Here is a 16,351-nt window from a genome sequence, read left to right as displayed (position 1 = left end):
TGGTGACTGTGGTGTTGAAAAATACATGCCTCTCTGCGATGATGATTAAAGGAGTTTGTGACATCTGTGTCTGAAGTATCTCCTTGTTAGGGACATCAGTGAAAATGCTGCTTAATTCAACAAGGCAGAATAGCTTTTGAAGGAAGCATCACAGGGTTCCTTCTTTTCTAGGGGTGCTTGGTGCTGAGATGGGATTTTATGGAGTCACAGATTAGTCTGTCAGGATCCATCCAAAATAGTTACCATCACCGTTTTAAAAAATCAAACCCCAGTTTGAACTAAAAATGGAACTTTTCCTCTTGGTATGTGGTTTTCTAGAGCGGTGTATTTGGTGCGACACAAGACCACCCGTCAACGTTTTGCCATGAAGAAGATCAACAAACAGAACCTAATTTTGAGAAACCAGATCCAGCAGGCTTTTGTGGAGAGAGATATCTTGACGTTTGCTGAGAACCCCTTCGTGGTCAGCATGTTCTGCTCCTTTGAGACCAAGCGGCACCTGTGCATGGTTATGGAGTATGTGGAAGGTATGGTGTCATTATCTACATCTGCAAAGGCACCTTGGAGAGGATGGACATGTAGTGTGTCTTTTCATAAGGGATGACATTTCTGGGTGATTTATGTGTACTTACCAGTGTAAGACTGATCAGTGCACTGCTCCGACCACAAGAAAAAGGAAGATCATCTCATGGGAAGTCCTTTCTCCATGGAAAGCAAGCTCAGTCAGCCCTGCAGTCACAAGGGAGGTCGTGATGCCCTTTTGGGGAGGAATATATGGACTGCTTGGGCTGAGCTGGAGAAATGAGTCATTTACCGCTAGCACAGTTTAGTGTAAGGAGATACTCCATTTGTGAATCCCTGTGACTAATACAACATGATTGCAGTGGAGCTGAGGAAACATAAAGCCACATGTAGAAAACTGCTGGGGTCAGAAGTCAGCACGAACTTTCCAGTCTTCACTGGAAAGAAATCCTCCCGCTCCCCTATGGGATGGGATGGCTAGATCCATAGCACATTTGCTTGGCGTTACAGTTAGAAAAAGACAGTTAAGAAGCATCACCAACCAACACAGTCTTTGTTCTTTAGCAGCCTTTTTTAAAATACAGTGCTATGTTATGCTGCGGGGCTTTTAGTTTGTTTTGCTTATTCTTCAGACTATTATTTGATTTTCTTTTATCACTGTATCTTATTGTAAGCAATATATTTCCACTGGTGGATAGGATTGATTTCTTATGCCTTGCTTGCTTGCTTGGCTTCATATCAGAAATAAGCTTATAGTTATTCTATCAGTGCTCTTTCAGATAAATTAATGGAATGAAAACAGATGTATTGACATAACAAATTTTAATATTAATTCCTATTTGCAATGGGAGATGAAGGTTGGATGAAATGTGTGCCGATGTTCCTTAAGAAGCTTGAATCAGGAGACCACGGGCTTATTTTCATGACTACCACCGTGTCAAAAGGCATGGCTGCCTCTCCATGTGTAGGGAGAGCTGGTTAGTAATTGTAGAGGTGTTTCCTTACTATTTTAAGAAGCTTGTATATCAAAAGTAGTATGTGTCTCAGTGGTGGAAGCCTTTCTTCGAGGCTTGCTTATGGTTTGGAAATGGCGCCTGTACAGTTCTTGAGCAAGCATACCCAACATACATAGATCTCAATTTTCCTAAGATTTTAATATTTATTTGAAGTTTAAGATGGAGTGTGGAGAGAGCTTTAGAATTCATGCTAACAGGGCTGAGAGAGACAACCTTTAGGAAACTTAATCTAATCCAGTGTTGTAGACCTGTAGCTGTTCTTTCTTACTGATATTTGCCATTTCACCGTGCCACATTTGCAACATTTTTTCTAGGAGGTGATTGTGCCACCCTTCTCAAGAACATCGGTGCCCTGCCTGTTGATATGGCGAGGATGTATTTTGCTGAGACTGTTCTGGCATTGGAGTACCTACACAATTATGGGATTGTTCACCGTGACCTAAAACCTGATAAGTAAGTATTAAGCTCTTCAGAAGCTGCAGGGAGAGAACCAGGATTCTTCAGGGGCTTTCTCCATAAGCAAGAGGACATGGGGGCTAGAGACATCAATGGCATCTGACATGTGGGAGGTTTTTGTGGAGTCTCTTGCCACTGATGTAGAACCAGACAGATGTTGAGAAAGGGTAGGAAGAACATCTTCAGATATTATCTCAAAGCTGTTGCTACACTGATGAAATTATGGCAGAAGGTAGTCTGATCTATAGTTGCCTTGGCTGCTCTGTGATATTCAGTTGCATAGGGGGTTCCTTCCAGGTATTTGATGGGTACAAAACACTGAGAACTTTCTTAGCATTTCTTAGCATCTTCTTTTAAATTGCTTTTGGGAAACATTAATTGAATGTTGGATTATTTTGCTTCTTCTCTTTCTTCTAGTCTCCTGATAACTTCCATGGGTCACATTAAACTAACAGACTTTGGACTGTCTAAAATTGGGTTAATGAGTCTTACAACTAACCTTTATGAGGGACACATTGAGAAGGATACCAGGGAGTTCCTGGACAAGCAGGTAAGCTGAAAAATTTTGTCTGGTGAAGTGGGATCAGATGCAGGATTCTGTCTCGGGATAAAATTGGAGTTTGTAGCACTCCCTCTGTGCCTCGACACTGTGCTGTGCATTGTAGAATGGGAGGAAAAGATACAAGTCCTTTCTTATATTTGTGCATAAATTGGTGTTGTTTGTTATTTCAACTTCTTGTTTTGGAGTGACACACTTTAGCTCTTAGTTTAGGATATTGAAAGTCTGGCCCAGGCACCAGCGCAGGTGTGATCAGGAGTTGGTAACATGGATTTTACTGGAAGGTTGTTCCACGGTCTCCCCCTTCTGGTGCTTATAAAGTTCATGGCAAGTTCCTATATGTGCTTCTTGTAATTTTGTCTGATGGCTTAAACATTGATTTTTATCCCTGCAATATTTACTAAGGGTCATTTTTCTCCTTAGCTTTCATTTTGCTAGGCTTAACCAGCTAAGTTCTTCTAGATAACAGGATAGATTTTCCTTTGATGAATGAATAGCACTTCCATGCACCTCTTTCAGCTTGAGTTGATATTTTCTGGGCATAGTTGACAGGAACTGTACTGTTCTGGATGCAGGCTCGCCAGTGCCTGGTACAGTGGGATTAAAAAGCTTTTCTGTCTTTTGAAAATACCTAGGATCGCAGCTGAATATTTTTTTTTCAGCTGTGCCAAGTGTTAACTCATAATCATGCTGCGGTGTTCCTTTGCTTCTGAGTAATGTTGTTTTTTCTCTCAGGAACTCTCTTTGGTCACTGGATCATGGTCTTGCACTTTGCAGTGTCATTTTTACAACTATTTTATTATAGTTGCTGCTTCTAAGCCCAAGGCAACTTAGAACTTCCAAAGTGATTTCTGTAACCATTGTCTGTGCCAGCTGTACCTCCCAAGTTTAAACGCTGAAGTGTGTGATCATGCTGTGCTGCTAATTCTGCATCTGTGAAACTAAATTCTGCTAGCACAGAGATGCGAGAGGTTTGTCAAAACTTGGTTCCTGATAGCTGTAGCTGTGCCAGTAGACATCTGTCAAGCAGACAGATCTATACACACAGAATACACATTTTTCCCATATGCTTTACTATACATGCACCAAAGAACTACTTAGCTGGCATGTACACACTAGGAACATTTCATAGTATGTGATATCATTTCTGTGCAGGTAATGTGTTCCTCGTATATAGACTCTTGCTCCATGGAAGCAGTTTGCAGCATAAAGGGGTTAGTGACAAAACATTCCTTGTAAAGCTCCGAGGGAAAAGAGAGAAAAAAAAAAAAAGACAAAAATAAGCTTTGATGTGAATTTGGCAGTTTGTAGGTTTATTGCTTTCTTGTGTGTTTCTTTTGAGGTCTGTGGGACTCCAGAATACATCGCGCCAGAAGTGATCCTGCGCCAGGGCTATGGGAAGCCCGTGGACTGGTGGGCCATGGGAGTTATCTTGTACGAGTTTCTGGTCGGCTGCGTCCCTTTCTTTGGGGACACACCTGAAGAGCTGTTTGGACAAGTGATCAGTGGTAGGTTTCTGTTCTGGTTCTGAAGGGGTTTCAAAGTCTGCTGGGAAGTAAAACCTTGAAAATACTGAGGATCCACAGTTTAGTCGGGATAGACTAGCTGTAAAATAATGGGCTTTAATTTTAAAATATTTATCTTTCTGTGTCAAAGTAGCATCCATCTGATTCAAGCAATCGAAAGCAGTTGGGTTGCTTAACATCTTGCTAGATAGTCCTGTCATTGTGCGTGGTGTGGGAGTCATGCAATTCCTTGTGGGACTGAGGAAAAATATTTGGGGATTTTTCTGTTCTGTCTTTTAACTCAAATGATGGAGAATATGAAAGGAGCAGCCGCCAGCTGGTCTAATTCAGTCTGATTTTGGTTATTGCTTCTGTAGGTGGGTGCAGATTTCAGTCAATTAGTAATTGTATAAATGAAATAAAAAAGGAAATTCTAAGCAAAACACATTGAAACAGTTGTTCTCGGTACCTTCCCGTCTTGTGGCTTTTTAAACCTATCCTGCTTGGAGCTGGACAAACAATCGCTTTGTGTTCTCTCAGTGAATATGCCAGTGAAAACATTTCCTATTGGGAACGCTTTCTGAAACAGTAAATTTTTAACACACTTGGCAAATGTCCTTTGTAAAAAGCAAATTTCAGCAAAGAACTGAATATGATGCATGAAATCGTTACCTGTGAATTGTTCCCTCTGTTCCAAGTGTAACGAGCGTGGAATGTGCGGGCAGGAGATACAGCCGCAGTATTGTCAGTGTCATTGTTTATGGATTGTCATGGAAGTCCCATTTCATACTTTATTAATAGAGTTCTTAATGCTTTTTTTTTTTTCTTCTCCACAAGCACTGCTTGGATTGACAGCAGCTTTAGCTGACGCTGAATTTTATGCATTTTGGAAAATGTCAATGCTTGAATTATATTAAGTATGCAAGCTGCTGAATTCAAGGTATTTACGATTCTGGGGCAGCACTGAACACTGCGTTTTACAGTACAGGAATGTGAACGGTTATTCAAATTGGTCGTGAAGCTGGTGGAAAACGTCAAGTCTCTTTTTGTCCCCAGATGAAATTGCCTGGCCAGAAGGTGATGATGCACTGCCGCCAGATGCCCAGGACCTCATTTCTAAGCTTCTCCGCCAAAATCCTCTGGAAAGAATGGGAACAGGTAGGAACCTTGTGCACAGGAAAGTACAAGACCAGAAGCAGGAAAAGAAGGTACCTCTCCAGTGATGCACACCCGCCCACGTTGAAAAATGCTCATCTAGAGCTGGGGAACAGTTTATAAGGCGTTCAATGAATTCTGTGTGATGAAGCTCAGAGAATTAGTGTAGAATATACATGAGTCAGACAGATATGACTGTCTTGTTTGGCAAACAAGAAAGGAGCACCATCAGCTTGACAACATAACTGCTCAAATTTGTGCTGTTCCATTAAAGGCTTGAGGGTTTGAACAGTGTATAATCAGATTTCTTTGAAGTTCTCTTTGACTAGGGGCTTAATCCCCTGCATGGATGTGAACTCCTGGGTGCAATAATGAAAACTTTCCCATTCCTAGAGGCCTGGACTGTAGAATTCTCCAAACATATACAACAAAGTCTGATAATCTCTTTGGCAAAGTCAGATGCGTATGTCAATCTTTCTGTATTATACTGTCAAATTTAAAGTTTTACAAGTTAACACTTCTCATTTCCTGATAGTAAATAACCATAAATAATCTCTAGCTATGTGCTTGTTTTAAAAAAAGTTATGCAACACTGCAGCTTCACAGCACAGGTTGTCTGTTTCATTGATTTGATTTAGTTGATTTAGTTTTAGATTTTCAATTAGAAACTACACTTTCAGGATAAAATAAAAACTTCTATATATAACAATTCCAAAAGGCACATGTATTCAGCAGACTTAACACATGTGCTCACAAGGGGGATGAATAGATCATGAATTAATAATGATGTCAGATGGTTTTCACATGTTCTTCTTTACTTCAGATCCATGTACTTGAAAGATGTTGCTGTCATGGAAAAGATGTAGAGTTTCTTGCCTTATAAAATGAGTTGGTGGACTGATTTTTTTGATTTCTTATATACCTGTAATGCTGAGGCTGCTGTTCCACTTGGCATCTCATAGTGCCACTGGCACTCAGCAAACCTTTTATCTCTTTTCCTCTGCTATTCTCTTTTTAAAAATAGAATAGCATCTTCTATGAATATTAATTTCATTTGGAAAAAAATGCATATACTAGTAGACAGACAATCCTTAGTTTTTCCTTCTGGGTAGCCAAGCTTCTGAGATTAATAACAAAAGAGACTAATTCAGGAAGATACGTAAGCCCCTGCCTTGTTTAAGCACATTGAATGAGTTTATTCATGAGAATGGAGCCACGCACATGCTAAGTACCTTTCTGAGTTTGCTCTCTTTATTTAGATGGTATTTAGAGTTTGGAAATTTTAAATTAGGATGTTAATTAGCTCTTAATCTTGCAACTTGTTGTGGAATGTAACAACAGATGCTGTCTTCCAGCCAGTTGAGTCATGCGTTGTCATTAAACAGGAAGAGGAGGTGAGAAGGAGGAAATCTTGTTCAGATTTTATCCTCCATCACCACTTTGGTAAAAGTCATTTCTCAAAATTCCTGAAAAACATATGAGTTAAATGTACTTGGGTACATTCTCTTAAGCTCTTGATACTTTTAGGGTTTGTTTTTCTTATTATGCAAATGCTGAAAGAAATACTCTGCAATAAAAGATGCTTATTTCAGGTAGTGCCTTTGAAGTGAAACAGCATCGGTTCTTTAAAGATTTGGACTGGAATGGATTACTTCGGCAGAAAGCTGAATTCATCCCACAGTTGGAATCTGAGGATGACACAAGCTATTTCGACAGTAAGACAAAAGATTCAGTCTAAACAGCATTGTATTTTTTGTGCATATTTCATTTTTTAAATTGTTATAGATACATCCTTGTTAGAAGTTGAATAAAACACTTGATGGAAATTGCTTTAAAAAGTTTCTGTTGAATGCCAAGTAAGGTTTCTTTGAAAGCAAGTGAATTTTAAATGAAAAAAATGTGGCTGCTGAAGTCAATTGGCCTTTCACTGATGCCTGTGGTCCTGCCAGCCATGGCTCTGCAATGAGAGGTGCTGCGGTTGTGATGCTGGGTTTATTACAGTGCTTCCAAAGCATTTGGTATATTCAGCTTCCATGAGGTTTGAGGAATATTATCTTCCCCTGCAGACCATTTTCAGCCAATTAATGTTTTTTTAAAAAACCAAACAAAGCTTAAACCTTGAAGACAAGTATTTAGGGAAAATTCTTCAGAGATTTAAAGTAACTTAAATTATTTTCAGTGAAAGTGTAGCACCTTTGTTTTTTTAGTATTGTTAACTCTAATGAGATGTGAAGTGCCTGTCTGGTGTGTATAAATGTCTGGGAACTGTCCTGGTATCGGTGCTATGTGAGATTCCCAGTATTTCCAGATAAGCAGCAGAGAGAGTCAATGCTCTTGGGAGAGAAGGAAGGAGCATCATGTGAGGGATGGGGAGGTCTCTGTCGCTGGAGCCTCTTCTCCCTACCCTTTCTCATCTGACTTGGGGAGCTGAGCAGTAGGAAAGGGCTCAGGCTTGTCACTGGTTAGGGGGTGGTCTTTCCCCCTCTCCATCTGCAGTGCGGGATGATACTGGGCTATTTCCCTTTCCAGAGCTATGGAAATTTCTGCCCTACTTCAGTGGAATCTCTTCCATCCTTCTCCCAGGCCCGTGGGACTAGCTGACTCTGTATGAAGGACATTTTTGCTCTGCTCCAGTGCTTTACTCAGGGTGCAGAGATGGAGAGAGCAGCCAGCTCCTTGGTTGCCACGCTGCAAAACCAGAGATCCTATTTAGATAATGCTCCTCCAATTTGGGGAAGACAGCTTTAGGCTAGGGGTTGGGTGGACCGGTAGGCTGGAGAGAGAGATCGATGGAGAAATCTCCATGTACTCATTGCAGAGAGCAATTTGAGTCAAGCTGTGCAGAGAGGGCAGAGGTGTAGGGTTTTTTTCATGTATTAAGGGATACCTTGGTACAACATACATGTAGAAACTGAGGTTGGACTTGCTGGACATTGAACTGCTCTGGTCAGTGGATGGGGTCAGTGACTGGGGGAGTCTCAGCACAGCAGCTGTGAGCGGATCCCGCTGGGTGAAAGCACCACGTTATGTTCAGTGGTGCAAATCACTGGGTCTGTCAAGTAGGAACGATGGCAACCCCCCCCCCAGTGCCCAGGCGTGCGCAGCAGGTTATCGGGGTGACTTTGATGTGAGCCCTTTATAAAGGCTGGAATTCTCACGTCAGGAAATATCTCACATAGACACTGATAAGAGTTGGCGTTGCTGTTATAAACCCTAATGCAGAAAATTTTAGAATTTACAAAAGTAGCTTTCTGGCTGACACAGTGCAGCAAATTTGGCTCAGTATAGCTATCAGCTTTCTGTAGCCAAACTTATTAATGCCTGCCCTGCAAAATCCAATGTGTCTGGCTTAGAAATCCAGTGCTGCAAATCTCAAAGCACAAAATCTCTTTGGAGGCAGTTTAGATTTTTGCATTAAAAAATAGTTTTGCATATTGGCTGCTTGCCCATTTTCTTTCACAAAATCTAATCCTTTTTCTAGTGGTAGGAGGCAGAAGAGGAAATATTTTTTTGGGGTAAATATTTTTATTTTTTGAAGAAGGCTTGTATGTGTGTATGCAGGACAGACTTTGTACAATCATAAAGCTGTTTATTGGAAACTGGGACAGTGAATTGTTTCCATGTTTCCTTCCATATGATTGTTTGCCATAGGGAAGAAACATCCCTACCACGAAGGGTCTGCAGGATGAGACACCTGCTGAGTATCAGCTGCTTTTAGAATAGAATATAGCCAATGATATAAGATAAATTCAGTAGGAAGGAGGTATTTTTCACTGCTAATTGTACAGGGTGAGCAAAACTGGCTGGGTAAGTTTCAGTGTTAAGGAAAATGCTCTTCATGGTGTATGAAAATTCTTTATAATTAGACAAGTAGGAGTTAGTACAAAGACTGTTCCTGAGTAAGCATGCAGTGTTTGAGGTGGGAGTTACCAACACTCCTCATGCTGATGAAATGTGCCATGTCTTGTTCACAGCCCGTTCAGAACGGTACCAACACCTGGATTCAGAAGAAGAGGAGGACACTAATGATGATGATCATGTGGAAATTCGGCAATTTTCCTCATGCTCACCAAGGTTCAGCAAGGTAGGTGCTTGTCAAAATCAAAAAACTCGTGAGGAATGTAGTTTCATTGCTTCATATGGGGTAGATTTTAATCATGCAGATGATATGTGGGAGTCTCATGGTGTTTAGTATTCACTGAGGATGGAAAAACTGTGTACATTGTTTATTCTGTTATAGTTCGTGGCCTGTTAGAAGGTGAGCGCAAAAATAATCGGAGGATGAGATTTTGTATTTCTTAATGTTTTCCTAATATGCAGGGTACTGCAGAGGTCTCTTCGGCATCTGATACAGTTTGATGTTTTTACTAATGACTTAGATGCTGGCATAGGGGGTGTCCAAAGCTCATTTGCTTTCAAAACGGTATCATTTTGAAAAGGTCTTCCAGTAGGTGACAAGGTGGTATTAGGATGAAAATTGATTCTGACATTTTGAAATAATGGTCTAAAATCAAAGGGATCCCGTGCAGTAAGAGCACAGGTGAAGTTTACACCTCTGCTGTTCACTGTCTCAAATGCAGCCTGAGGAACAAAAGGTGACAGTTTCAAAGAGAAGGATCTGGGCATAGAGCGCATCAGAAGTTAGAAGTGCCAAATTACTCAAGCAAAAAGACATTTACCATTCTGGGTGAGGACAGATATTTTCAGCAAGGCAAATGAAGAAATCCTTTCCATCTGCTTAGCAGGAGGAAGGCCTTAGCTGGGGTACTCTGTCCTGTTGTGGGCGATGTTCTTTAAAATAAACATGGATCAGTAAAAGAGAGTCCAGAGGAAAGCAACAGCAGGGGTCCAAGATCTACAGAACTTAAACCCTAATATGTTTCCAAATATGTAACTGCTAGAAGAAAAGGATATGTTGGTCTTCCTGTTCTACCCAGAACTGCCATGAAATAATGGACACAAAGGAGTTATAGGACAAATGATAAGAAAACGTTTCCACTGTTGAACAATAGTTAAGCACTGGCATGGGTTGCCTGGGGAATCTGTAGAGTTTCCATCACTGGCGGCTTTTAAAAACAGGTTGGAGAAACATCTGTCAGGTGATGACAAGAGAGCTGGTTTTGCTTTGAGGTGGGGAAGTGAGCAGGAAACCCTGCAGAGGTCCCCTCTAGCCATGCTTTCTGGGTTCAGCGAGCCTCACTCGGGTCTGTGCAGGTCTCATTCTCATTCGGGTGATCTGAAATAAAAAGCTGGGATTATGGACATTACAAAGTAGTAGATCCCCCCTGTTAGTGTGGATAAAACAAGGTATGGTTGGGGAAGGGCAGAAGGGACAAGAAATACTGTGTTGATGTCAGCCCGTTCTATGAACAGTATTTCAATCTTCTTTACTTATGGCCTCTGAGAGATGTTTCAGTTTTTCATGACAGTTCCTCCAGATTTCCACTAGTGAAGTCAGTTTTGAAGCAGCACTTTGGGTTTTTTTTGTCCTTAGCTGGGCTACAGTGGTTTAAGTAACAGTTACCATTAATTTTATGGAGTTGCTCCTGATTTGCATCACCAAAAGTATGTTTAAAATTGGACCTGAGGATTAGTTGAGGTTTTGAAAAAGTTCTCTTGAGCACATAAGGGTTTCTTTTTCCTGCCTTTTCTCACCATGAGTATTATTCATCTGTTAGACTGAAGCTTTTCTTTAGGGTTCAGTGTTTTTGCCACAATGAGAAAAAGTTCACTTTTAATGAATTTATTTTAAGACCGGGAAAATTATACAGCATTTGTAATGTGGGAGGCATAAAAGGCTCATTATATTTTGAAATTCTTGTCTGACAATTCAGCCATATGATTTATTAATAGTTATCTTGTTGATGCTCTGAATTTTTAATAACATTATTTTCATTAATCTCTTCTTATGTAAATTAGGTCCACAGTCAAGTGTAGTTTTAAAAGGATGGATTTTTTTGCTTAATCATTTAATTATTTAAAGACGGCTGTAAAACCAAGAAAGGCACTTTCATTAAGCTGTCAGCATTATAGTAGATTCCTTGAGGAGGGCAGGACTTTTTTGTTCTGAAATAAGCTTGGGGCAATGCTGATAGACTGATGATAATGAAATGGGGTCATGAGCATGATGCCTATCACTGAATTGAATTTGTGTAGTAAGATTTCGAGATCCAGATGCCAGCCTTCAAGACTTGTGGAGCCTGCTTTAGCAATATCTCTTCTCAGATTTGAGAATTGTTAAGAACAAAAATCAAGTAATTTCAAAAAGTCTAATTATTTCTGTGGTGTGCTGGGCTGCTTTCAGAGAGATGTTGGGTGCTGTTGTAGAAAAGCATCTTTCATGTTTCTGAAGCTTGGTTTTTTCCTTTCCTCCCTGGCATACTTTGAGCATGTCACATCTGCACCGTGTTACTTAGTCAAAAAACATTGCCAAGTTCATGCTTTCGGGGAACATCTTTCAGTTTGAGAAGAGATTATACCCCTTGATCAGAAGAGGCCACAGAGGTTTGTTTTCTCTGTACAGAAGGATCTTTTCCTATATGCAGGTATACAGCAGCATGGAACGTCTTTCCATCCACGAAGAGAGGAAGACTCCACCACCAACTAAACGGAGTCTGAGTGAAGAAAAAGATGACCGGCTGGACAGCCTTGGTGGCTTGAAGAGTCGAGACCGCAGCTGGGTGATTGGGTCTCCTGAAATGTAAGTTCTGTAGAACTAAGTCTTTTTGGTTTCTCATAGCATCTGAGAAAGTCCGACTTCTGCCAAAACTTTCTATGACCAGTGTTAGGTCAGGAATACTTCATATGATATATTTCCACAGGTGAAGCCTGAAGAGTGGAATAAACAGCTGAAAAGGAATGTGTAGAAGTGATATAGTCCTTAAATGTGTCTAATTAAGTACTGACATCTCCTAAATTTGTAGCAAATACTTTAAATTAACTTAAAAGGATTCTAACCTTAAGTAAAGCTTTCATTTGTGGAAAGGCTAGTGATGTTGGAGATGTACCAACAGCGGGTTTTTCTCAAACATCAGTGAATCCAAAGTCTGGTGTTGCCAGACTTTTAGCATTTGTCACCAATCAGAGAAACCATTAGGAAAGTCCAAAGCTTCTAAAGTTCAGAATATCCAAAAAAAATCTTGTGTTCTAATAAAAATATCAGTAAAATATATGAACGCCCAGAATTTGTTTTTATTCCTTCTTTTCTTAAAAACTTAACAACAGTGTATGTTGGAGATCTAGACTAGGTGATCCCCCAAAGCCTTTGCTGTTTTAAGTCCTCATGGTGTAGCTCTATCTCCTAACTTCACTTTAAGTTGGCTTCAGATGTGTGAGTTGGGGTTGTGTGTTCTCTCTTTAAAGTCCATTATCCCCCTTAACTCAGCTGAGGGGCTCTGTCTTGTTTTCTCTCTCAGACTGCGGAAGCGCTTGTCTATGTCTGAATCCTCGCACACGGAGAGTGACTCCAGCCCACCCTTGACCGTCCGCCGGCGCTGCTCAGGGCTCCTCGATATGCCCCGTTTTGCCATCTCCACTGAGGACGAGGGAACTGTTCTCAAAAGGCCACAGTCCGAGGGGATGCTCTTATCCACCGTGCAGTCCCGGGAGGGGCTGCCAGTGCCCATTCCAGAGCAGCCTGTGGAGCAAGAGCTGCAGCTGGAAGGTGATGCTGGACCCACCACCCCCTCCACAGCAGTCAGCAGCGCCTCAACGCTGACAGGTACGTGCTCGGTGTGATGGTGTCGTGGTCCTCTAGAAAGCCCTATTAGCTTGTAGATGTTAGCTCTGTGAAACTGTGGATTTGGATGTCGAGTAATGTGAATGTCTGATGCTAAGTGGTTATTTTCGTACAGTTTTGTGGCTGTGCTTGTCTTCAAAATAGCATTGGGGGTTTATTTCTTCAAAATTTCATCTTTTATTTCAGTCTTCCCACTTTAAATCGATTAAGGCTTTTTCATGCTTGAGACCCATGTGATCTATGCCCACGTACAACCCCTGGGTGCCTACCTGAGGCAGTGTTATGTTAATCAATAGTCAAAGCAGATCACTGCTGACTTGGGGCTGAGAATATGGGTGCCCAGCCATACTGAAAGATCCCTGCTTCCTATGATTTTATTTATCTGAAAGGCTCTAGTTTGGAGTAGAGTCTTGAAATTTGCTAGGGAAGTGAGGTTTGCGTCAGGGACGTGCTACTTGGTGTCTCAGCCAAATATCCCAAAATTTAGCCAAGTTGCAGTCTTAAAAAAGTGCAGCCTAGGTTGAGCAGAGTGAGGCTTAGAAGTCAGTGTTTGACTTCTCAGAAGCTTTGTCCATCCTGGGGCCGTTCTCCAGCACTGGGCTAAGCTGGACCTTCCCGGTGATGGTGCCCTGGGCTGCTGCGGTGCAGGGCTGGGCTCTGGGGGCTGGAGTGTCTCCAGTTCCTACCCCTTCCAGGGCACTGGAGAGGCAGAGGGTGAAGCTGCCTGTTTCTGAGCACAGAGGAGGCCAGAACTGGGAACTGGTGGGAAGCAGTAAGAAGAAAAAAAAAAAAGGAACCAATGGAAGAGAGTGGGGAGGTGGAATTGAAGGTTGGCAAGGTGATATTTCCAGGAAGAACTAGATTGTAGTGTTGAAGACCAAGGACTAACCATTTAAGAAAATAAGAAACAAGTTTCTGGGGGGAACTGGGAGCAAGCAGGCAATTGTGGATGCACTGAGGATGGAAAGGAGAGGACAGGAGTACTAAGCAAGGAGTCAGAGTGGCAGCAAGATAACAAGGTGAAGGTCACTGGGCAGATGTGATGGTGGATTGATAGTAGAAGATGGAAATGCCTTAAAGGAAATTTGCCTCCAGACTAGAGTAAAGCCAAAGATCCCCACATCTTATTACTCCTCTTCTGCAATGCAATCTGTGAAATTTCCTCCAAAATTGTCTCATTCTCCCCTCTGTGGCTCGTCCTCCCAGAGGAGGCCCGCTGCTGCCATCATGTACTCCATTAACCCATGGGAGAAGGTGTAGGAGTGAAGGAAGCTACCACATACTTGGGTGACATAAGTGCCATAGTGGAACCTTAGTTTCTCAATTTCATACTAAAAGCCTAGAAGCATGCTATTAAAAATTGCAAGAATGCTTTCATTGCAAATTTGAATATCTACAAGTTGAAATGGGCAAAAGTGGAGCTTCCCTGGGCAGCCTGCTCCCCAGAGCTTAATGCATTTGAGCAGTCTTTAATCCAGCGCGTGGGATTCAGGGACCATTGCTTCAGTGTCCCCAGCCTACAAAGTTAAGTCAGAGGCAGGGGACTGCAAGAGAAGAATTTCATTCCTGTCACTGTCTCGGAGCGCGCCTGTAATGCACATCACAGCCTTTTCACATGCAGCCTCCGATTCTGGGTTCCTCATTGTCTGGGAGCCTTATTTGAAACTCTGTGGCTGTTAAATGTTGAACTGGCATCTGGTACTGAGGTCTATGGGAATGGTGCTTTGAATTTTTATTTTCATGGTACTTCCTGCTTTACTTAGTATGCAGAGCAGTGGTGCCCACTTAAATAACGATGATCAATGTTTTGTTCCGTCTTCATTGTTCAAAATGTGGCCCTTAGGCTTTATTTATTGCACACTGCTTAAAATTTGCTTTTGAAGACAGAATGATTAATTTCCCTGGTGGACTTGCTGTGATGCTCACCGCTTTCATTTCTGAGCACCTTGTAAATTCTAATTAATGTATTTTCACAGTGCCCCTTTAAGGTATCAGATGGGGAACTGAGACACCGAGCTTGAGTACAGCACCCCCAGCCCCCAGCATCTGCCATTGTTGCACGCCCAGTCTGATTTTCAAGATTATTTTACATTTTATATATAAGTGTGGCAGGTTAAGTAATTCAAGACTAAATTGCAATGGTGCACCGAAGGGGGCATATTAAGGTTGCCTTTGCAATCCACGTTTTTACTTTCCCTGACTTTAGTACCTTAGTATTCTCTTAAAGTGGCTTTTTTTATGTGCAACTCCGGTAGAACCTGGCTCTTCTATGGCAGGCAGTTTTAACTTAAAGATTGACAGTTCTTGCTGGTTGTAAAAATGGAGCACTTCCCATAAACCTGTTTTCGTCTGTGAACGGTCCCATTGAAATGGCTCGCCTGCAGAACTGCACCCGCAGCTTTAGCATTCGTGTAACTGCTCCTGAGCAACGTGATTTCATTAGCCAGCTTCTCCAACAGTACAGAAGCCGCTAATTTTCTGTATTCAGAATCACACCATTTCTGTAAATAAAAATTCAAGCCCTGGGGTTGCTTCTTAGGAAAATTTACTCTTGGACCTCATGTAAACATGACTTTGATTTAATGTATTTTGCCTGTAGGGGAATAGACTGTTAGGAATTCCCTGTGGTTCTAATCTGTTTTAATTTAAACTGTAGCTGGGAGCACTGCAGATTTCTCTGATCCACGCGCTCGCAGTAATAGCAATGAAGGCCCAGACTTTACCACTCCAAAAGCCATCAGCGATTTGGCAGTGCGGCGGGCACGACACAGGTTGCTCTCTGGGGAATCAGGGGAAAAACGTACCTCGAGACCTGTCAATAAAGTGATTAAATCGGCATCCGCTACTGCCTTGTCTCTCCTGATTCCCTCAGGTAAGAAATGCCCCGGGTGAGGCATTGTCAGCATCCGCAAGCGCTAAACAAAAGGTCTGCAGAGGGATCCTCCCCCTCCGCTCTCCTGGAATAATGCCCTGGCCTGGCAGGAGGGGAGAGGTCTAACTTTTACAATCAGTTTAATATTTACGGCTCGGCGGGGTAATGAATACCGCTGTGCCACAGACAGGAGCGTTGTGTGTGTGGTCTGACTGCAGCTTCTGCAAATGGCGGCTGGGCCTGATTCTCTCCCCAGTTGTGTTTAAATTGGCTCCTCGCTGGTCTCCACACAATGCTGGCGGCGAGGAGGTGTAGAGACACACAAGGATTTTAACCCTCAAGGTACTATTTTTTGGGGGGGCCACACGCTAACTACGGCGTTGTTTGGGAGCTGAATGTGTCTGGTGCCTTCAGGCACTGGGGGGTTTCAGTGACTCCAGATAATTCGGTCGAGACTGAGTGTTCAAGAACTCAATAGCACGAGTAACTCACAAAGCAAGTTAGCGCTGGGTATCTTGCCTTGTTGGC

At 42.1% G+C, this 16,351-nt stretch overlaps 1 protein-coding gene across 4 annotated transcripts in view; it reads left to right on the top strand.

Annotated features, from left to right (window-relative positions):
• Positions 1–16,351, top strand: part of MAST2 (microtubule associated serine/threonine kinase 2) — a 175,118-nt gene that overhangs the window by 147,181 nt on the left and 11,586 nt on the right. For all 4 annotated transcript variants that reach the window (XM_014939194.1, XM_014939193.1, XM_014939192.1 and 1 more), the window contains 10 exons: positions 319–527; positions 1,853–1,991; positions 2,412–2,544; positions 3,896–4,061; positions 5,115–5,216; positions 6,806–6,928; positions 9,188–9,297; positions 11,759–11,913; positions 12,629–12,933; positions 15,608–15,823. In XM_014939194.1, the coding sequence (XP_014794680.1) occupies positions 319–527; positions 1,853–1,991; positions 2,412–2,544; positions 3,896–4,061; positions 5,115–5,216; positions 6,806–6,928; positions 9,188–9,297; positions 11,759–11,913; positions 12,629–12,933; positions 15,608–15,823 (1,658 nt within the window). The remainder of the gene's footprint in view (positions 1–318; positions 528–1,852; positions 1,992–2,411; positions 2,545–3,895; positions 4,062–5,114; positions 5,217–6,805; positions 6,929–9,187; positions 9,298–11,758; positions 11,914–12,628; positions 12,934–15,607; positions 15,824–16,351) is intronic.

Source organism: Calidris pugnax, unplaced genomic scaffold, assembly GCF_001431845.1.
Source record: "Calidris pugnax isolate Ruff unplaced genomic scaffold, ASM143184v1 scaffold18, whole genome shotgun sequence".
NCBI classification, from domain to species: Eukaryota; Metazoa; Chordata; class Aves; order Charadriiformes; family Scolopacidae; genus Calidris; species Calidris pugnax.
The sequence above is the reverse complement of the archived record's forward strand: the minus strand, read 5'-3'. Positions and strand labels throughout refer to the sequence as shown.